The sequence below is a fragment of the Ascaphus truei genome, chromosome 1 (assembly GCF_040206685.1).
Source record: "Ascaphus truei isolate aAscTru1 chromosome 1, aAscTru1.hap1, whole genome shotgun sequence".
NCBI classification, from domain to species: Eukaryota; Metazoa; Chordata; class Amphibia; order Anura; family Ascaphidae; genus Ascaphus; species Ascaphus truei.
Genome location: NC_134483.1, coordinates 224,593,787 through 224,617,290, shown reverse-complemented (window position 1 = coordinate 224,617,290; position 23,504 = coordinate 224,593,787). Strand labels below are relative to the sequence as shown.

Sequence of the window (23,504 nt, the reverse complement as noted above, 5' to 3'; positions counted from 1 at the left end):
CACTGTCCCCCCTCCTGTCCACTGTCCCCCCCTCCTGTCCACTGTCCCCCCCCTCCTGTCCACTCTCCCCCCCTCCTGTCCACTGTCCACTCCCCCTCCCCCTCCTGTCCACTCCCCCTCCTGTCCACTGTCCCCTCCCCCTCCTGTCCACTGTCCACTCCCCCTCCTGTCCACTCCCCCTCCTGTCCACTCCCCCCTCCTGTCCACTCCCCCTCCTGTCCATTGTCCACTCCCCCTCCTGTCCATTGTCCCCCCCCTCCTGTCCACTGTCACCCCCCCTCCTGTCCACTGTCACCCCCTCCTGTCCACTGTCACCCCCCCTCCTGTCCACTGTCACCACCCCCTCCTGTCCACTGTCACCACCCCCCTCCTGTCCACTGTCCCGTCCCCCTCCTGTCCACTGTCCCGTCCCCCTCCTGTCCACTGTCCCGTCCCCCTCCTGTCCACTGTCCCGTCCCCCTCCTGTCCTCTGTCGTCCCATCCCCTCCTGTCCACTGTCGTTCCTTCCCCTCCTGTCCAGTGTCGTCCCCTCCCCTCCTGTCCACTGTCATTCCGTCCCCTCCTGTCCACTGTCGTCCTGTCCACTGTCCCGTCCCCCTCCTGTCCACTGTCGTCCCGTACTCTCCTGTCCAGTGTCATCCCCTCCCCTCCTGTCCATTGTCGTCCCCTCCCCCTCCTGTCCACTGTCATCCCGTCCCCTCCTGTCCACTGTCCCCCCCCCTCCTGTCCACTGTCCCGTCTCCCTCCTGTCCACTGTCCCCCCCCCCCTCCTGTCCACTGTCCCCCCCCTCCTGTCCACTGTCCCCCCCCTCCCCTCCTCCTGTCCACTGTCCCCCCTCCTTTTCCCCCCCCTACCCCCCCCCCTTTCCTAGCGGGAAATTTAACTCACGGGCAACGCCGGGTCTCTCAGCTAGTAATATACATTATCTCTAACTGTGCATGCAATGTCTTGTATATACTATATACTCTGTTCACTTATGTAACTGTATTTGTAACCATGTATTATTTGTCATCTTAACTCTGTGCCCAGGACATACTTGAAACGAGAGATAACTCTCAATGTATTACTTCCTGGTAACACACTTGATAAATAAATATAAATAAATTTGAATCTTTACTATAAATAGTCAATGTAATTTTGTGATGGCCGTAAAGCAGAATTTGTTGTTGTATACACTTAAAATTATGTGGAATAGTTGCATTTAATGATAGTACCATGCTTGAACTGTAGGCCCGAATTGTGTACAATGTGTACTGCCACGATGCATGAACTATAGGGCCCAATTCTGTTATAGCAATTTAAATTATTCATACAATTTGATCTAATATTGTGAATTTTTTTTTTTAGCCGACGTCTTGCGAAACAAGTGGAAGAATTTATGCGATTCCTTCCGTAGGGAGATGAAGAAAATCAAACATCCACGCTCAGGGGGCGCAGCTACTAGTGCATATGAGCGCACATCTTCGTGGCCGTACTTCACCATGCTGGTGTTCTTGAAAGAGCAAATGACGCCTGCACGGACTGTCTCTAATCTAGAAAACTCTGAAATCCCTGAAAACACAGAAGTCTGCGGATGCAAATGCATTATTGGATTTAAGTTTGGAGGACACTTCGTTCAGCGAGAACCCGTCAACATCAGAACCCCCATCCAAAAAAAGGAAGCCGCAAACTGAATTTAAAATACAATTCCTCCAGAAGAAAAAAAAAATAAAATGTTCATGATATCAAATGCATTCAAAGAAATTGCACCTACCGACGATCATGATGAACTTATTTATTTTAAAGTCTACTGCCAGGAATTAAGACTTTAGATCCTATAAAGAAATTGGCTTTCCGGCATAAAATACACTTGGTGGTGCTGAATGACGTTCAAGAAAAATAATTACATTTGTAATTATAAAGAAATGTAATTACTGTAGTGCACGCAACTTGAAAATTTTACTATGTATGTAAAACACAATTGTGTACCGACCACCCCCCCACCCTACGTTGAATAAAGTTTCTTTTTGCTTTGCAACATGTCACCGTTATTATGATTTGTAAAGGTAATAGCGCGTCTGAGATAAGATGCAGATGAGAGGGCAGGATAGAGGGCGTAGTAGGAGGGCTGGAGAGAGGGCATAGGAGAATGGCAGGAGGGCATAGGAGGGCAGGAGAGAGGGCAGGATGGAGAGTATAGTAGGAGAAGGCCATGAGAGAGGGCAAGAGACAGGGCCTGTACATAATCTTATTTCCTAGACAAAACGTGCGTGTTTCAGGGACTCTGCTGGTAAACTATTTGGCCAATCACTGCCTGAACTTGGGACATAAAAAGGTGATTTATAAAGGACACAATATTTAAAATCACAACATTGTTATTGCGCTTTTCAGGATAGGGGTACATACGTATATAGACTGAGATAATACAAGATAGTACCATTGTGTGTGGTAATAATAAAAGAATGAGAGCGTTGATAGAAGACAAGTTACCAACGTAACAACTTAAAAATGAAGTACAAGGGATACACAATATTTTGCCATGGGATAGCTCCGTCACCATTAAAATAATCCCTGAATGAGTCACGAATGTTTTTTGCCATGTTCCAAGTTGAACTATTTGCCCGACTTGGAGCAACGGATAGGCCTCATCTGTTAAAAGTCCATGCAGTAACTTTTGGGTATTTCGGTTCAATGGTAAACTTCTTTCCAAAGGCAAGGGGAATTTATTTTCTTCTATAAGCCGATAAGAGGTATTTCACATTTTGGGTTGAAGGGGGGGAAATACAGACCACTTAAAAGAAGAAAATAATACAGAAGACTTGACCTGTTACTGGACATATTTTTATTTTCTCTCATTACTTTATACATTTAAACAACCTCCTCATCCATTTTGAAATGTAATAGCAAAATATGGCTCATAAAAATGTGACTGGACAATGAATATATTTCTAGTAGCAATATAAAGTGGCTCATACTTACTAAGCAGTGCTATTCACCAAGACACGGTCCTGCTCCGCTGAAGTAAATGTGCTGCAAGCAGTCTTCCAGCAGTGGAAAGTCTTATGGCAGAGCAACGCTTAGTAAATATGGCCCGATATTCTTTAACAGACACCTTCTAGCTTAGGGCCATATTTACTAATAGGTGTTAAGCCATACGATACCTTACAACTATTGCTCACTAGCCGGTTTATGGCTTAGCACACTCCATAAATAATCCGGCTTTCATGTCTGACTCTTTCTGGTACTTCAGGTAGCAAAGTTGCAACAAGTTAGACAGTCTAGGCCTTTTTGGGGGGAGGAAACAGGTGCAGTGCTACCTATACTGGTATCCAGGAATATAAATATATTCCTAAATATCTGTGCTCCCGGCTTGCAAGTTGCTACTGCGGATTACATTTGTGCAGATCTAGCATTGTGCCCATACTGTACATGTACCCAAGGGTCAATCAGACATGCTATTGTGGGTCCCGAATTCTGCCGCTCTCCAGTATTCAGTCATAAATACTTCGCTAGTTGAACTAATGCAGTTCTCCCTGGGGGATGCTGCCTTTGTTTTTTTTCCAAACAAACAAAAAAAAGTTTTATGGTCATAATGGCTGCACCCACACGCCCCGTTTTGGCCACGAGCCCCCCACCCAGCGACTCTGAATGCTACCTACAGACCCCAGGTCGCTTTCTACTCAGCCAGTCCCCTGCTGGGAACACCGCGAGAGATCTGTTTGTAATCATTTGTTGCCAAAGCTCTTGCACTGCTGGGCTCAAAAAGGAGTGTGCTAGAGCGGCTATAGCACCCAAAGGATGCTGCGTACATGAACTGTTTTTTTAAGTGAAACTTGTTTAGCGACATTCATGTTTACTTGAGATGGAAGCGAGTGGCGACGGAAGAGACGTCACTGCTGGCAGATGAGGCCGTCAGTGTTGCCAGCTTGCAGCAAGAGTCACCAGAAAGAAGGAAGACACACACACACGCAAACACACTGCCGCATCCCCCGAACACCCCCCCCAGTGAGTGAGCCGTCGTGCAACCCTCCTGCCTGCCCCAACAGTGAGCCGCCACGGCCGAGCAACCCTCCCGCCACTGACTGACACACACTCACTGACTGACTGACTGACTGACTGACTGACTGACTGACACATACACACACACACGGAATTCAGCTACTATAAATATAGAAGTGCAAATAGCTAAAACACACGTTTTAAATCAAACTTCTTTACGTTTTGGCACTGAAATTGCGTTTTGATTATTAATTAAAAACATCACCATCACAAATACAATTTCTGTGACAAAACAGTGACAAAAGACAAAGAAGTTTCACTTAAAATGCACGTGATCAGCACACACACAATTTTTTGATTTTTTAAAGCAGCAGGTATTTTCTAACACTACTAATCCAATTTAAATATATATATATATATTTTTTTTTTTTAAAGTGTGGAATGCTTCTTTAAAAACAAGTCTGTATAACCCAAGTTTTTTGGTCATTTTCTGTTTTGCGTGTAAAATATGCAACGTAATCCCCTTTTCATTGTTTTCCTTCCTGCTCGATTTAAGCACTTCAAAATTATATTTCAAACGTTCACACATTTAAAAGCTGGTAACACTGTGCTGCAAAGTGGTGTCATTGCCATCAGTTTATGACCTTTGCTACAGATTACACATGGAAAATGCTCGCAAATTAAAAACTACTTCAAATTATTTTTCATGGGTAACATGAAAAGTGCGATCTCACTTATTTCATATATTGTTCTCAAGATTGCCCTAACTTTTCCTTAGATTGGACGCAAGGCGCTTTGGGAATAATTTCCGGAAAAACCTGCACTTCACCAGGGACAGTCTGGGGAACTTTTGTATCAGAGATTTAATTACACTTGACATTTTGCGCTCTACAAGGCAAATTTGTTTTCTATTTTTTCCTAATCATATATTTCGCTCTGAACTCCACCACCAGTATTCAGTTCTGGAGAAACACTGATGTACAATTACTTTTTGGGGCCTCCAAAAACAAAACAAAAAACTCTTCTCTCATCTCTGCAACGTTATTTTTTCTCATTTAGATTCAGGGCCTTAAACAAACAGCCTTTAAAAAGGCAATCCAAGCTTAAAAAAACATTATTTTATTTTTTTGTTTGTTTGTGTTAATAAATGCAGCCTTTGATGATTACCTATTGAAAACTAATTACCTAAGCTGCCGATCGATTCGCTGTACCATGATCGATCAGCAAAGATCCTGCTTCTCAGGGTTCACTAAATGGCTGCCTTTCAGTTTCAATCAATCCTTCAGTCAGTGTAACTCAGCAGCTACAATGTATCCTTATATTACTAAGGTAACATTATCTATTGTTGCAGTTTGCAGCTCAAACTGCTGGGAATATTTGCAACAAATTATCACAAACAGGAAAGTGCTGCAAAGATCTTGCACTGTTGGGAGGTGTGCTAAAACCTGCTATAGATATCAAAGGATGCTTTAAAAAAACACATAAAAAATGGCATTAAGAGTTGAATAAAAAAAAGCATTGTGCATCTTCTATCCCGGGGCATTTCTCACTGTGCTGTTGACGGTTACAGGGATTGTCCCACACAGCTGCCAAAACAATCTTTTACAACGGGCTTCTTTGGAAATTCACTGTGTTGTGAGAAATTATATGTCTCTTTTTAGCAGGTCCTACTAAATTAATTCTCATCAACGCTATTCAACATGTTCATCTTCTTGGCTGCTGGTGCTATCATAATTACTTTAACACAGAACAAATGGGGTTAAAAAAAAACAAAAAATACCAATGAACTATTTAAGTACATATTTTAGCATCCACCATCTTACCACAAATATTAGACCATAATTGTACCATTTTCCAAAATCATTCGGTCACACCAGATATGTTTTTTTTTTATTAAAAAGGAGTTAAAAATATGTCCTTATTTGATCTATTAAACTCCAGTAAGCAGGACTGCATAGTTGACTGAAGTTACCTTTATTTATGGCAAAACATTAGGAATATTGTCTTTTCAAAACAAACCCCGCTTCTTTCGCAGTGACTTTCCAGAGGGAAATCATGTTAACTAACCTTTATCATGTAGTAGAAAGGAAACCAAGACAGAAAGATGTCCGAGAAGAACTCGACGATGCTGAAGATGCCATATACAACCCAGTAGGTCAGCCACTGGGTGTCGTCATCTTTATTAGGACTCTCGATGGCCTTGATTCTGAAGGGGAAACAAAGCAGGAAATCATTCACTGGGCAAAAAATATATATATAACATATTTGGTAAATACTACCAAGTAAAGTAACAGTACTGTATATAAACACACAAGAATGAACGCTGCTGAGAGCCATTAGGAAACATATACGTACATACTGCATATTCAGTAGTCTACCCATTTGATCTCTATAAGGCAAGTCCTTGGGTTGACTGTTTGAACAAGTAGCATGTGAGGTAGGCAGTTGATTGAAGTGAAAACAAAAAACTTGCGCTCATATGTGATCTGTGATATAAAATAGTGACTTAAATATGGGTTATACAATACAACCTGATAGGTGAGGTTTTGTGCTGCTGGTCAATGGGAATGGCTCAAACACCAGGCTACATGAAAACAAAGAAAAGACAGCGCAAAAAAACCATTGTGTAGTATATTAAAAATATTATTTATAATGTGAGGGTGAGTATTGCACGTACATCAAAAAAAAGGGTTAATAGCATGACATGTTAGGGACATGTTACCACTCGGCAGGCACAGCAGGACACGAACACAGGAGAGGGCGCGTTCCTTCATCTTTTACATATATCCCCATTGCGGCTTTATATTCGAACATTTGTTTTATTGTGGGACTTGTCTGGGACTCGTTTGACCACTCGATCGCATATCGCCAAGGAGTGACGCACCAAAGACGCGACCGGCCGAGAGACGCCGCCGGATGACGTCACACGCTAGCGTGGACTAACCAGGAAGTAACGCGGCGATCAACCCTTCTGAACCACCGCCGGGAGCTCCTTGAACACGAGGGAAGGTTCCCCAATGCTGAGCTGTATACGCCGATTCTGGATACCAGCAGCTTGAGGGAGAACGTCTAAGTAACCTGTGTTCGTGTCCTGCTGTCCCCGCCGAGTGGTAACATGTCCCTAACATGTCATGCTATTAACCCTTTTTTTTGATGTACGTGCAATACTCACCCTCACATTATAAATAATATTTTTAATATACTACACAATGGTTTTTTTGCGCTGTCTTTTCTTTGTTTTCAAGTTGATTGAAGTGTTGCTCTTTCAAATGTGTTACAGAACAGAATAGGCACTCATGCAAGCAGCATCTTTCCTAGTACTTATAATAGGTGCTTAATTTCAGATGTACAGTATTATATTAATTTCCAAACTCTAACCTCAACCAGCACAACATCACATACCAATAACTCTTTCATACAGATCTTGTAGGAAATCATCTTTAAATTGGGAAGAATGTAGCCGTGTTTACAAAGTTGCATCAATTAAAACGATGACATTGTTATTAGATCGATCATTTTTTCAAAGTGCACCCCAAATTGTCAGCAATATTTCTCCAAAAGAAGGAAGATACTGAAGGACTTTACCCAAAATATGCATGATCAGAAGGAAAACGTACAGCAACGTTATGTTGCAAGATCAAGTTAGCTGAACTGCCCTTTCTCCTAGATCCTATCTTCTCTCTCCGTCACCATTGTCCCTTTTATTAAGGTCTCCTGTCAATAGGCTTACGAAGGTTATATTAGATCTAATAAAAATGGTGCATTGTGAGCAGGGAATAATGTGACCGGTCAGGGAAACACTGAAAATCACCACCCTGCTCAAATTTGTGCTGAGATTATTCATTTATAAATGAATATAAATAGAGCCTATTTAATGTATTAGTCAATTTCAAAAATCAAACAATTAGAGAAGGCAAATGTGTTGACAAGCTCTGAAAACGTCCCTCAGCTCATGTCCACGTGTTTGCTAAAGGTGAAAAGGTTTTGGCCAAACATTTTTTTTTCTTTTCTAACACTATGGTAAACAAATGTAATTCTTGTTTCTATTAGACATCCGACTGTGCTTGGATATCGTATATTGTTTGAGCGCCCTAGGGAACAATGTTGATGCCCAATAAGAAACGTCTTTTTAATCTTATTGCCAGAGCGCGGTTCTATTTCACTGCATGTGAAACAGGTCTAGTTGTATTTTCCTAATGAAGGTTTAAGAATTGGAAGTGAAACGCTGGATATTAAGTAGAGGAATTCAATTAAAAGACTTCCATGCTTTACTAGCTCAGTGTTTGCAAATACCTCTTCTATTACTTTTCAAGGAATCTCTCCTCCCCTCAACATCATGTACATGCGATGAACATTGATATTCGTTATCCAAGACTGGCAGAAGCACAACTGCTTTAGAGATTTAAAATTTAAAACTACCATAAAAAAGTCATTATTTTAAAGATTGTGCTTCATTCTAACTGGGTAAGATTCTGACCCAAAGGATTACACCACAAACTTCCAATGCAGCAAAATGTAACTTGTAAACTCTTTGGAACAGGGAATCTCTTTCCTAGTCTTACTTTCATGTTTGAAGCGCTTATTAACACTCACACTCCCAGCTAGCTCAAACTCCTACACCCACCACATCATGACTATATATTTATGTCAAAAAGAGTGCTACTGAGCGTGGCAAATGTATACAGTACAACAGAAGACAGGGGTGCCCAATGCTACATCCAATTGACAAAACATATAAAGTAATAAGTATAAAGTTAAATACTTCAATAATAATAATAATAATTACTTGGTTATTTAGTTAAACCCTTTGGCCAAAGCGTCATAAGCCTGTATACCAACGTCAAGGTATAACCAAAATTATTGCAGGTCCTACACTACACCGTGAACCCTTCCCCTCTGTATGAGGGGATAAAACCATAGTAGATCCTGTTCTTGCAGGAAAGTGATGTTTGTTGTATACATTTGATATATTTGGTTATACCTTGACGTTGGTATGCAGGCTTATGACGCTTTGGCCAAAGGGTTTAACTAAATAACAAAGTAATTATTATTATTATTGAAGTATTTAAACTTTATACCATATATGTTTTGTCAATTGGATGTAGCATTGGGCAACCCTGTCTTTGTTGAAGCGCTTATTCCCATGATGTGTTATATTATTAGGTCACGTGTATTACTGCTGTGAAGTGCCATGTACCTGGATGGCGCTCTATAAATAAAGACTTGCATGCGTCATAACAAGATAGCAGTTTGAGGGTTGAAATAAAAGATGGATGACTGTAGAATGAAATACAAAAATCCCCAATGCTACATCCAATATGAGAAAGGATATAGTTAAATACTTAACTGCAGGGCCGCCAACAGGGTTGGTCTGCCAGGGTTGGCGTCCCGGGCCTGGTGAGTCGGGGAGGCCCGGCCGGCACTACATGTTGGGCAAGACCTCTGGCCAGGCCTGTCTGCCGGACATCTCGTGGCCGGGCCCTGGCTCTCCCTTAGCAGAAGCCTGCATGACTCTATCCCTCTGTCCTACGCCGACGGGCCTCTCTGAAGTCAGCGCGCCGGAAGCACTCTCACGTCAGCTCTCTCTGCTTCCGATGCGTGACGGCATGAGAGGGAGGCCTATCGGAAGCTCGGCTTGGGACAGAGGGATAGAGGCATGCAGGCTGCTGCTATGGGGGAGTCGGGGTCCGGCCGCGAGATCACCGGCAGCCGGGCCTGGCCAGAGGTCGAGCCCAACTTGCAGTGCCGGCCGCCGGGCCCCTACTTCCACTGGACGTGGCCTGATCATCCATAAGGTAAGTCTTTTTTTATATGTATTGTGGGGGCCTTTTTAATATGTATTGGGGGGTGGGCTTTTCTAAAATATGTATTGGGAGGGGGATGGGGGTCTTTTTAATATGTATTGGGGAGGGTTGTTTTTTTATATGATGTATATATGTGTGTGGTGTGTGGTGTGTGGTGTGTGGTGTGTGTGTTATGTAATTTTTTATATGTATTGGGTAAGTAGGTTTTTTGTATGCATTTGGGGGGTGGGGGAGGTTGTATATATTTGGGGGTGTTTTTTTTTTGCATGTATTTGGGAGTGGGAAGTTTTTTGGTATATATCTTGGGGGGAATTGTGTGAGGGGGGGGAATTGTGTGAGGGGGAAGGAATGAGACGCAGGGGAGAGATATACATGCGGAGTGAGAGTGAGAGGGGGTGAGACGAAAGGGAGAGAAATACATGGGGAGAGAGGGGGCTTGTGAGGTGTGTCTCTCAATACTGCCGACACGGGGGGGGGGGGCTGCTTAAAAATGTTCGTCCTGGGCCCCACGATTTCTGTTGGCGTCCCTGCTTAACTGTTTGTCTTCTCATAAGTAAGGGTATTTAAACTCATTGGCCAAAGCGTTATAAGTCTGCAGTCCCACCAAGGCATGGCCCCTTTGCAGGTCCGAACACCATCTGTAAAAATTCTCATTTACCTCTGTAATAGAAGTAGAAATGTCTTAATAGACCAGTCTTGCACATTTATATATAAAAAACCTGTTACTTAAAAAGTGGTAGCAACGAAGTGAAGGATCAAAAAAGGCAGCTGCTCCTTAAGGGTACAGTACTCACCAGTAGGTTAAAGTAAAAAAACTTTTATTAAACTACATAAAAACAGATACAGTCCATAGACATGACAAGAAAAACCTCCTCCCACGCGTTTCAAACAGCTAGTGTTCTTTCTCAAGGAGTATAGTATAGGGACAGGTACTATTTAACTATTTAAACCTCCCTTCCCATAATCTAATTGGTGTGTAACACCTGAAGGTAATCATGATAACAAAAAACCAGAGTGAATGGGAACTGTGGGCAATACTGTCACTCCCTATCATTAAACATAAACTCATTAATACAAGTACAATACGTCGCTTACCCCCCCAATATCAGGCTGACTTTAACTCCATTATGCTCCGTATTACTTACCTAATACTACTATATTATGGTTAAGCAGGTTTCCTGGAGCTAAGTAGATCTCCCTTCTACATTACTTAAAAAGTGGGGAGGGGCGAGCTTAAACCCTGGGAGGAGGGGCCACTAACCTGCAAACAAGGGTTACCAGTTGGTATTTTACAAATACACACAAATCTCTGCAAACTCTAATCCCAACGCTTTGGCCAAAGAGGAACTAAATTACCCTTCCTTAAAAGACAGACAGATAAGTATTTAACTGTATAATTTGTCCCATTGGATCTAACAATGGGGAAATTTATCTTTTGTTGTACACATTTGGTCAAAACCAAGTAGCCCTCATTTTGAATTAAAAAATAATTATAATAATAATAATATATTCAGAGTGTGTGACTGTAGAATGAGTTGGAATAGGATTTGGCCACTATTTAATATGTTGTAAAGCCGTCTTTCTCCTGCTTGGGAAGATTTCAGCCACATTGAAATGAATGGATATCAAATCCCATTACATTAAATAAGCTAGTATCCCAAAGTTGTAATGATGAGGCCGGAATCTACACATTTTTAAAACTGTATGTTAATTATAGATTAAAAAAAATAAAAAATAAACAAATGGATTTATACCCATTTCTCAAACAAACAAGATGTTACATGTAATGAGAATGAAAAAAGTAAAAGCATTTTTGTAATTTTAAATAAAAGGAATAAGACTACACAAATGTATAATAAAGGACAGTGTGAATTTCAAAACACAAATGACAACATTTTTTAAGTCTGTTCTTAGCATGTTTCTATTTCTTGTTTTTTTTTTAAGAATATATTTGGTTTTGGATGAATTATTGATATTGCTAATATTGCTTCACAATATACTGTAATCCCCCTTAATTAGTACAGTCCCGGTCATAGGGTTACACTGGTTTTGCATATACGGTAGATCCAAAATTGCAAATCATTTCCTGAAGTTCAGGGAAACTCGAAGATTTAGGTAAATCTCTAACACCGCCTGAAACCGCCGTTTTTTTATATTAGTAACAGACAGGAAGAGACAGTAAGAAAGCAGAAAGTGAATACAGCGTTTGAGGATATACAGGGTTTCATTGCGTGGATTTCATCATAAACATTTTACTAGCACATGGACATGTGGTTCATGGGTACATGCAGTATACCATAGCTGACGGCCTATTCAATGTCGGTTGCGATACCTCTAAGGGGACGAACATTACAGTAAGCAGAGTTCTCGAAACCTCAGTTTCCTTCAATTGTACTGTGGTGGCACAGTCAGAAACAAACATATACAGCTTAACCCCGTTATAACGCGATCCGTTACAACGCGAATCCGCTTATACCGCGATGCAAGCGTGGCTCCCAATTTTCGTATTTATGAATACTTTACAACACGATTATTGGTGTCTTAAATACTTTATTGTACAATGCATACAATTGTACATTATTTCTAATGCGACCCACTTATAACGCCATGTGATTCTTTGGACCCCAAGCACAGCGTTATAAGGGGGTCGAGCTGTATATCCTAAAGTGATGAGTTGGACTGGAGTTCAAGTCTGTTAAAAGTCTTCAAGTGAAATGATGAGATTTGCATAAATGAGCAGGTTGCAAGTAGGCTGCCTGTGGGACAGGTGGGTGACTCGCTAGGTGTGAAGGAGGCGTCGGGCTGTTATGCTCACACCTTCTCTACATTGTGAAGCAGCGGATTAAAATGTTCTCACCGTGTGCCAAGTCCAGTATCATTACTTAAGATCTAGTTTTTAAAATCCAGAAGTTGAATATATTTTAATTCCTATGTTTTATTCTCCGCAGTTGAAAATGAATAATGTTAAGTCCTGCAGCGAGTTTCCTGCTTGGGAAAACTGCTGTCAGACAAGTGCTCATGTATGGTGAATCTATGAATCTATAGCAATTCATCCTGGGCTGAAGGGCCTGCGTGAGTTCTTCAACATAGGTCATATTCGTGTGTAAGTTAAGGTGCATAAAAAGAAAGTCGTTTAAAATTCAGGAAAGCCCAATTCTAAAAACAATGTGGGAAAAGCTCATTAGACCCAACAGTTTATGCTTTATATCTGATTTAACAGAAAAGGGAGACTCTACAATAATTAGCATTTTCTTTAAAAACAGCGGGTGAAAATGTAGGTTTCTATGAGAGCGAACAAATGATATCCAGAGCACATCCACTAGAATTCTAACAACCTATTCTTTATTGAGAATTTATTCCTTGTAGGTTACATCAACGCCAATGCATAGTGACTGTGAATGTTATAGCTACATAAGATCTAGACGCAGGGGTGCGCAAACTTTTTTTTGCCTGCTCTCCCCCCTTACCTCTTCTCAGGCGTTTTCTGAAGTCATGGGACCCTTTGCCATGGCGCCGCGTCACCAGAAGCCACCGGAGATAAGGTAAGTGAGATAGAGATGCCTCGTGCGCTCCCCTGGGATTTAATTTAAATGCTTTGGGGAAGGGCGCGAGACTAAGCTGCGTGACCCCCCAGAAAATGTTGCAGCCCCAAGTTTGCACGCCCCTGATCTACAGCGGGAATCTCATTTTCTCTTTTTGACGTGTGTTCACGTTGAACACTAGCCCAAGTAAAATGTGAGCGAGGCAATTGTCCTACACAATGGAGTGCTGCAGAGTGAATTAAATGTGGAGTATACAAGTGATCCAATGCTAGGTAAAATCCATCTCTAAATCCTCTGCTGTGTGTATTATATAGTATATGCAAGTGATCCAATGCTAGGTAAAAACAATATTTGAATGCTGTTTTCTGTCTACCCCTAATCAAATTAAGTGTTGCCACCTAGGCAGGGAACACCCTGTGTAAAAAAACATTTGTTTGAATGTGCCTCAGATGTGCTAATTAAGCAGACAGAACTACATTGTCAGGTGACTTTTTAGGCCTATATAAACCCAGTCAGAACAGCTAGTCTGCTTGCAGCCCATATCCAAGTAGCCCATTATAAGTGGCATGACTATTGAACAACTGAAGTTTAAAAGGAAGGACAAAAGAAGTGAGGAAGAAGTGGACACCCCATCTGGCCCTGATTCCTGCATTTGATCTACGCTGGAAAGGAGGATATATTCAATACCAGACTGCATCATTACTGATGTGATGCTGCCTTTACCATTTATATTTGCTGTGACTTCACTTCTTCTCAAATTATGCACTTCTTTCTACCAGCCTCAGTATGTCTCAAACTCTATTCATATATCTCCATCTCTCCTTTCTTCACCACTTCTCAGTTCACATGAACTCCTTTCTTACCTGCGTCCTCTGACACCACACAGCTATATCCCCTGCACTAGAAAACACCCCTACAAATCATCCTCACACATCCTCTTTCTATCCATGCTTCTCCTCCTTGCTTCTGGGGATATCTCTCCCAATCCTGGTCCCTGTCTTATTTCAACTTGCTCTCGTCCTCGCCTCCCACATGCAACTTCTACTCCTTCTGGTGTCAACCCCTCCAACCTCATACCCATCCCCTGCCACCCTCCCTCCTCTCTCCCTTTCTCCTGTGCCCTTTGGAATGCACGCTCTCTTTCTAACAAGTTCCTCTCTGTACATGACTTCTTTCTCTCTCACTCTCTGCTCCTATTTGCTATAACTGAGACCTGGCTCACTCAGTCTGACTCTGCTCTGGAAGCTGCCCTCTCCTATGGTGGCCTTTCCTTCTCCCACACTCCGCGCCCTGATGGCAGGGGTGGAGGCGTGGGGCTCCTGCTCTCCTCTGTCTGCCGTTACCGAACCCTTCCTATTCCCCCCTCTCTTGCCTTTCCCTCCTTTGAGGCTCACACTGTCCAGATCTTCTCTCCTCTCCCTGTTCATGTGGCGGTCATCTATCGCCCACCTACCTCTACTCATCCCCCTTCTGCCTTTCTCTCTCACTTTGAATCCTGGCTCTCTTTCTTTCTCTCCTCAGACTCCCCTGTTCTTCTCCTTGGGGACTTCAATTGCCACATTGATGACCCCTCTCTCTCTTGGGCTTCCCGCTTTCTTTCTCTTACCTCTTCTTTTGGCCTTCAACAGTGGACTGCAGCCAGCACCCACAAGGATGGCCACTACTTAGACCTGGTTTTCACTAAAAACTTCTCTCTCTCTGATTTCTCCATTTCCCCCTTTCCTCTCTCTGACCATCATCTCATCTCATTCTCTTTATCTCGCTTCTCCCCTTCTCCACCTCCATCTACACCCCGGTTCTGCAGAAACCTGCGCTCTATTCACTTACCTGACTTTGAGTCCACTTTACACTCCTCCCTCTCCTCTCTTAGCTCTGCTACAGACCCTGACAACCTGGTCAGAAAGTACAACTCTGTCTTGTCCTCGTCTCTTGATCTACATGCCCCGCTTTCTCTCTGCCGCCCTCGCCCTTCTAACCCTAGACCCTGGCTAAATTCCCACACGCGCATGCTGCGTTCCTCCACTCGTTCCTCTGAACGCCTATGGAGGAAGTCTCACACTCTCGCAGACTTCCTTCACTACAAATTTATGCTATCCTGTTTCAACTCTGCCCTCTCGCAAGCTAAACAAGCCTACTTTTCTGCACTAATCAACATGCACAAGTCTAACCCACGCCGACTGTTCTCTGTCTTTGATACTCTACTCAAACCACCCTCAGCTGCCTCTCCTTCCTCCATCTCCGCTCAGGACTTTGCTGACTATTTTAAGGAAAAGGTGGAATCCATACGGCAGAACATCCCCTCTGTTTCTTCCCCCCATCCTACACCTCTTCCTAACTCTCCTCCTGCCTTCCTTGAGTCTTTTTCCACTGTCTCAGAGGAGGATGTGTCGCTGTTGATCTCCTCTTCTCCCTCTACCACTTGCCCTCTTGACCCCATTCCCTCCCATCTCCTAAAACCTCTAGCTCCTACTATAATCCCTACGCTTACACACATTTTTAACTCCTCCCTCTGCTCTGGAACCTTTCCATCCTCCTTCAAACATGCAACAGTCATACCATTACTCAAAAACAGCAAGCTTGACCCTACCTGTCTTTCTAACTATCGACCTGTCTCCCTCCTGCCTTTTGCCTCTAAACTACTTGAACGTCTTGTATTCTCTCGCTTGCTCCATTTTCTCAACACCTATTCTCTCCTAGACCCTCTACAATCTGGCTTCCGCACTGCTCACTCCACGGAAACAGCCCTCACTAAAATAACTGACGACCTCCATGCTGCCAAAGACAGAGGTCATTACACTCTGCTCATATTACTCGACCTCTCTGCAGCATTTGACACCGTGGACCACCCTCTTCTCCTCCACATTCTCCATACTCTAGGTATTCGGAACAAAGCTCTATCCTGGATCTCATCCTACCTCTCCCATCGTACTTTTAGTGTCTCTTCTGCTAACACCTCCTCCTCCTCTATTGATCTCTCTGTGGGGGTACCCCAGGGCTCTGTCCTGGGACCTCTTCTCTTTTCTCTGAACACACTCTCTCTAGGTGACCTAATAACATCTTTTGGGTTTAATTATCACCTCTATGCCGACGACACACAAATATACTTTTCAACACCTGACCTTACACCTGCTGTACAAACCAAAGTTTCTGAATGTCTCTCTGCTATATCATCCTGGATGGCCCTCCGACGCCTTAAACTCAACATGGCTAAAACAGAGCTCCTCATACTTCCTCCCAAACCTGGCCCTACTACCTCCTTCCACATTACTGTTGGAACTACAATCATTCACCCAGTAGCCCAAGCACGCTGCCTAGGGGTCACACTCGACTCCTCTCTCACATTCGCCCCTCACATTCAAAACATTTCTAAAACTTGTCGCTTTTTCCTCCGCAATATAACTAAGATACGCCCTTTCCTCTGTTGTTCGACTGCTAAAACTCTGACTCAGGCCCTCATTCTCTCCCGTCTTGATTACTGTAACCTCCTGCTGTCTGGCCTTCCTGCCTCCCCTACAATCTATCCTAAATGCTGCTGCCAGAATCACTCTACTCTTTCCTAGATCTGTCTCAGCATCTCCCCTCATGAAATCCCTCTCCTGGCTTCCGATCAAATCCCGCATCTCACACTCCATTCTTCTCCTCACTTTTAAAGCTTTACACTCTTCTGCCCCTCCTTACATATCAGCCCTAATTTCTCGCTATGCACCATCCCGACTCTTGCGTTCTTCTCAAGGATGTCTACTTTCTACCCCCTTTGTATCTAAAGCCCTCTCCCGCCTTAAACCTTTCTCACTGACTGCCCCCCACCTCTGGAATGCCCTTCCCCTCAATACCCGACTAGCACCCTCTCTATCCACCTTTAAGACCCACCTTAAGACACACTTGCTTAAAGAAGCATATGAATAGCACTGTGGATATTCTGAACACATGATACATAAAGATTGGCCCCCTGCAGACGCACTTACCAGAACTCCCTCCTACTGTCTCTGTACGTTCTCCCTACCTACCAATTAGATTGTAAGCTCCTCAGGGCAGGGACTCCTCTTCCGAAATGTTACTTTTATGCCTAAAGCACTTATTCCCATGATCTGTTATTTATATTATCTGTTATTTATTTGATTACCACATGTATTACTACTGTGAAACGCTATGTACATTAATGGCGCTATATAAATAAAGACATACAATACAATACAATACAATATATCATTGTTGATGGTCTTCCAATATCCCACCTGGTTTCATTTTTCCACTTTTCAAACCCGGACATTAATATAACAAATGTTTGTGCTGTTAAGTAAACATTGCCGTGCAATGCACACGCCAGCATTCTATAATACAACCGTGCAATTACCTTTTGGGAGTGGAAAGAATGAGACTCAAAACAATTCCCTTTGGGCGTAGCCTGAAACACTCACAGTGAAAAAGGCTTTGAGGGAGAAGGAAGAAAGGAGGGCAGAATCTAAACAAAACATAAGGGAGAGGAGGAGAGAGAGAGGGGGAGAGAGAGAGGGGGATAGAGAGAGAGAGGAGAGAGAGAGGAGAGAGAGAGGAGAGGAGAGAGAGAGAGGAGAGAGAGAGAGAGAGAGAGAGAGAGAGAGGAGAGAGAGAGGAGAGGGAGAGGAGAGGAGAGAGAGAGGAGAGAGAGAGGAGAGAGAGAGGAGAGAGAGAGAGGAGAGAGAGAGAGAGAGAGGGGAGAGAGAGAGAAAACAAGAGAGGGTTTGGAAGCCAAGAGCTGCAAAGCTAAAAGATTCTAAAACAGGATTGGCAAAGAGAGATAAACCCCCAGTTACATGTTCAGATCACCAAAAGGTGCAGGTGGAAAGAATGTACTGTATGAAGGAAAAGGAAATATTGGACTAGACAGAGCAGTTGAAGGCAGGGGGCACTGGTAGCATAACCCAGCTCTGCCAGGGAGGCCTGCGTGTTTCCCCCTGGAGAGCAGCAGGAAAGGAGTTAAATATGAGAAACTATTAGGTGAACGCCTGGGCTGTACCCAATTATATATTTTTATCGTTAAAGTAGGTGCACTCACATGACTTCTATGGAGCGCCTCAGGTGCACGGAATTCTGCCGGTGAGCGGAGAAAAATGTCAACAAGACACTAAAAGGCTCCAGTGCTCCATCCAATGACAAATTGTAGGATATATTAATACTGTATGCATTTCATCTATATTCATACTTCATAAATATGGGATCAATACTTCGGCCAAAATATTTTAAGACTACAACCACGTCACAATAAACCCATTTAAGCAGGTCCTACACTACCAGTATCATGTATTTCTTCCACTGTATAGACAAGTCAGATAGGGAGCAGGGCACTGCAGATTTCTGCAAAACAAACCTATTTATTAAGCCAATGTGACGACGTGACGTTTCGGCAGATACAACTGCCTCTGTCAAGTTAAACTGGCACTGTATAGACACACATGGGCAGTGTGATGTGTTTGGTGCCAAAAGGGTTACATTTTAAGAAGCACTAAAATGTCCAATGTATGGACAGCCGTGCAGTGCAGTTACAACTGGTTGAACCAGTTATGATAATGTAGCTAATAGAGTATGATATTGGAAGTGTAGGACCTACAGGAAGGGGTTTACCGTGATGTGTTTGTAGGCTTATAATATTGTGGGCAAAGTATTGAACTAAATGACCCATAGTACTGCCAATTTATATTATAATAGGAGGTGGCTCCTTTGCATATAGATTATGTTACCATGTAGTAACTGCTACTGTTACCTCTTTGTATCCATCAGGAGATACACCAACATTAATTAGGAGGATATGTACAGTACTTATTTGTATATGTAAAGCTGGCTGTTATAAATCTGTCAAAATCCTTATTGTGTGCCTAACATAATGGCTGCTTCAGCAGCTACAATGTATCCTTATATTACTACGGTAACATTATCTATTGTTACAGTTTGCTACTTAAACTGCTAGGAATATTAGCAACAAATTATCACAAACAGGAAAGTGTTGCAAATATCTTGCACTGCTTGGGAGTGGGCTAAAGCCTGCTATAGAAATCAAAGGATGCTTTAAAACTCAATAAAAATGGCATGGAGTTGAAATAAATAAAAAAAAATCACTATTACAGTACTACAGAACTGATTTATTTTCAAAAACAAAACATAACATTTCACATGTTTTGTTGCTTTAAACAATATTTTGACCTGTAACAATCGCCTTTTGATTGGAATAATACTTGTATTGTATGTCTTTATTTATATAGCGCCATTAATGTACATAGCGCTTCACAGTAGTAATACATAAATCAAATAAATAACAGATAATATAAATAACAGATCATGGGAATAAGTGCTTCAGACATAAAAGTAACATTAAGGAAGAGGAGTCCCTGCCCCGAGGAGCTTACAGTCTAATTGGTAGGTAGGGAGAACGTACAGAGACAGTAGGAGGGAGTTCTGATAAGTGCGTCTGCAGGGGGCCAAGCTTTATGTATCATGTGTTCAGAATATCCACAGTGCTATTCATATGCTTCTTTAAGCAAGTGTGTCTTAAGGTGGGTCTTAAAGGTGGATAGAGAGGGTGCTAGTCGGGTACTGAGGGGAAGGGCATTCCAGAGGTGAGGGGCAGTCAATGAGAAAGGTTTAAGGCGGGAGAGGGCTTTAGATACAAAGGGGGTAGAAAGAAGACATCCTTGAGAAGAACGCAAGAGCCTGGATGGTGCATAGCGAGAAATTAGGGCTGAGATGTAAGGAGGGACAGAAGAGTGTAAAGCTTTAAAAGTGTGAAGAAGAATGGAGTGTGAGATGCGGGATTTGATCGGAAGCCAGGAGAGGGATTTCATAAGGGGAGATGCTGAGATACTTCTTCACAACCTACACATTTTCTGCTACCGTGAAAGCATAGTTATAATAATTTAGTAACATTATTAAAGTATTAAACTATTCTTTGGCATAAACCTCCTGTTGGACCAACTGAAATAATGTATATACCTGACCTTCCATTCATCTAACTGTAAACCTGTCTACGTTTCAGTGTTGTAAAAATGAAATCACTATACAAGCACCGTGCTTATCCTGTCCTATCCCTGCATGCCCTAATACTATTATATGTATGCGTTAAGCCACTGTTTCCTTCCCCTTCTGTCCTCCTCTTATGTACACCTTACTGTTTTCATATATGTACAGCAAATAAAAATCTCTCTCGTGAGCACATTTACGTCTTAGAGGTCTGCAACCTTGCCTTTCCCCATTATCTCTTAGCATATAGTGCTTCCACTGCAGCCAGGGATTCTGGGAAATTACATGCAAATGAGCACACAGTGTGTCACCACTGTAATTCATCTTGAAAATTAAAATAAACAGTAATAATAATTTTTACAAAAAGGATTAAAACTATGGCATCCCAAGTAAGCTTTTTAAATTGTTAATAGTTCATGATTCATGCGATGTAGGAGGAAGATGATTTAGACAAGTGGTTCTTAAACCTCTCCTCAGGGACCAGCGGCATCATGTTTGATAACCAATGCATTTGCACACAGGTTCATTTACCTAATTTGCATATGAACGGGTCTTTGCCTCAGAAATCTGGTGCGGTTCAGGGCCCTGAATAGGGGTTTAAGAACCTCTGATGTATATGAAAGAAGACGACATGGGGGCCTGTTCATTGCATTAATAGCTTTTCCGTACAATAACCCGGCAATATCGCACACGTCACAGCCAGAAATCGCACCTCCATTAGAACGGTGTGGAGACTAACTTTCTCTCATGGGGATAAAAATGGATGCAAATTAAATGCAGTTTGACCCAATTTGTCTACTTGGATCATTCCTAATGAACATGGCATAAAATGTCCACATTTTATAGCGCCACAGTACCATTTGTTTTGGGTGGTTTTGCATGGCAAAACTGTGTAACGAACAGGCTGCATAGTCTTCTTGAATACCACTTTATTTTGCTTCACAGAAATATGCAGAAACACAGGAATACTGAAAGCAGATAACCGGTTTGTCCACCTAAAAAAAGCCTTGAGGACCTTTGGAACCCCCTTGCTATTCCATACTTCCCATGCACCATCCCACGACTACACACACGTTAGACAGCTCTTAATCTCCTAGATATCAAATTCAAACTAACCGGACAAGTAAGACTCCAGCTCAGGGGTCACCTGGATGGAATAAAAGCTGAAGAAGTATCTTACTAATAAGAACACTAATAAGCGGGTAAGCCACCTGGTTTGAAATCCCTTTCGCTCTGGTCCACTGGCACCAAATTCAGATTAAGATATTTGACCACATTGTCTTGAGCGCATACATGTATGACACAAAGTAGACCTCTGTGAAACAACCAAAAAAATGTCGTCCCTTTTCTCTATCACCTAACATTTTCTGCGGGCCAAAACGTGGGCTCTTGCTTCTGACTCAATACACTCATAATACAGTTTTTGTGCAGAAGGTCTAAATTATTCATTCAAAAATTGCTCACCCAATGATATAGATATACTGAAGATCAAACCCCCCCAACCCAAAAAAAACTGGCTAAGGAACCCTATAATTATATTCAGAAATTCTGTGGAACCCAAACCCTCTCTAATAGCGCGTCTGAGATCAGATGCATTGTAAGGAACCCCAACCCTCTCTAATAGCGCGTCTGAGATCAGATGCATTGTAAGGAACCCCAACCCTCTCTAATAGCGCGTCTGAGATCAGATGCATTGTAAGGAACCCCAACCCTCTCTAATAGCGCGTCTGAGATCAGATGCATTGTAAGGAACCCCAACCCTCTCTAATAGCGCGTCTGAGATCAGATGCATTGTAAGGAACCCCAACCCTCTCTAATAGCGTGTCTGAGATCAGATGCATTGTAAATTCTTCTTTATTTGGTACAGTTTTCAAATAACCAGAAAATTTCAGGGAACCCTCTAGGGATACCCGGGGAACCAAAGCATGTCTAGGAACACCTGTTGAAAGACACTGCCCTAAATCAGGGGTGTACAAACATTTGCTGCTGCGCCCCCTTGCCTGCTCTCTCCCAATGCTCACACCCCCCTCCCTTTACCTTAGTGCGGTGTCAAATTATGCCACGCGGTCATGTGACCCCGCGGCGCTTGACATTTGATGCTGCGTTGCCATGGCGATGGGCGTCAAATAACGCCGCGGGGTCATGCCATGGCGACGCATCCCGAAGCCGGCTGAATCTCGGTAAGTTGAGTTTCATAGGCTTCGCGCGGTACCCGGCATTTACTTTAAATGCCTCGGGGGAAGAGCGCAGGGCTTCCGTAACCGCTGCGCCCCCCAGTTGGCCTTAATCACTGCTGTAGATGCTCAGCATAAAAAATAAAATATATTAAAAACAGGTCATGCCACAGAAAAGCAATGCTCTTAAACACCATTTGCAACCTACTGTACAACATACCAAATTATTGCAGAGAGAGATGCGAGACAGAAGCAGGCAGATGTGACTGAGGTCTATCCGTGTCTGTGTCTTGTACGCCAATGCATTATAAGTGAACTACCATATTTCCTCGATTCTAAGACGCACCTTTTTTCCCCATTTTCACATGTCTGAAATAGGGATGCATCTTAGAATCGATGGCGTCTTACAATCGACGAAATAGAGTACATCAAACCACTCTGTGGGGAAGATTCATTAAGGTCCATTGTAGGATAATGCCGCCAGAATGGCCTCATTAGCCATCTACTTTGATTGGCTGCATTGACAGAATGGATCTGGACTAAACTTCCCCTTTGTTGGAATTATGCAAAGCAGACGACACAGATTATGAAGGAAACAGTAGTTGCTAATTAACCCTCTAAAATAATAGAAATTGGACATTTTTAGGTTAATTTCAAAATTGCTTTGTTCTAATTTAATCTAAAGGGGCTATTTAAAAAAAAAATAAGTGTTATAAAATATAGGCTTCCACATGATTCGGCTGAAAAGTGACAGGTTTCTTTGTCTGACAAATTTAGTAAACGTAAAGTGTGTAGAAGTAGTATATTTGGCGTATCAAAAGCATGAAACATTATTATTTTTTCAATTCTAGTTATAGAAAGGTCAGCTGAATCTGGAATTCAGGGAAAATATTTCAATCATTTCTGACATCGAAAGGGATTGTACATCATATTGTAAACACAAAGGTACTGATACATAGGGTTAGAAATACATCACCAAGATTCACCAGACAATGAAAAAAAATGTGCTCATCAC

General features: G+C 42.5%; 1 protein-coding gene across 2 annotated transcripts in view; it reads right to left on the bottom strand.

Annotated features, from left to right (window-relative positions):
* Positions 1 to 23,504, bottom strand: part of REEP5 (receptor accessory protein 5) — a 71,170-nt gene that overhangs the window by 10,982 nt on the left and 36,684 nt on the right. For both annotated transcript variants that reach the window (XM_075601611.1, XM_075601607.1), the window contains exon 3: positions 6,047 to 6,185. In XM_075601611.1, coding sequence (XP_075457726.1) covers positions 6,047 to 6,185 — 139 coding nt within the window. The remainder of the gene's footprint in view (positions 1 to 6,046; positions 6,186 to 23,504) is intronic.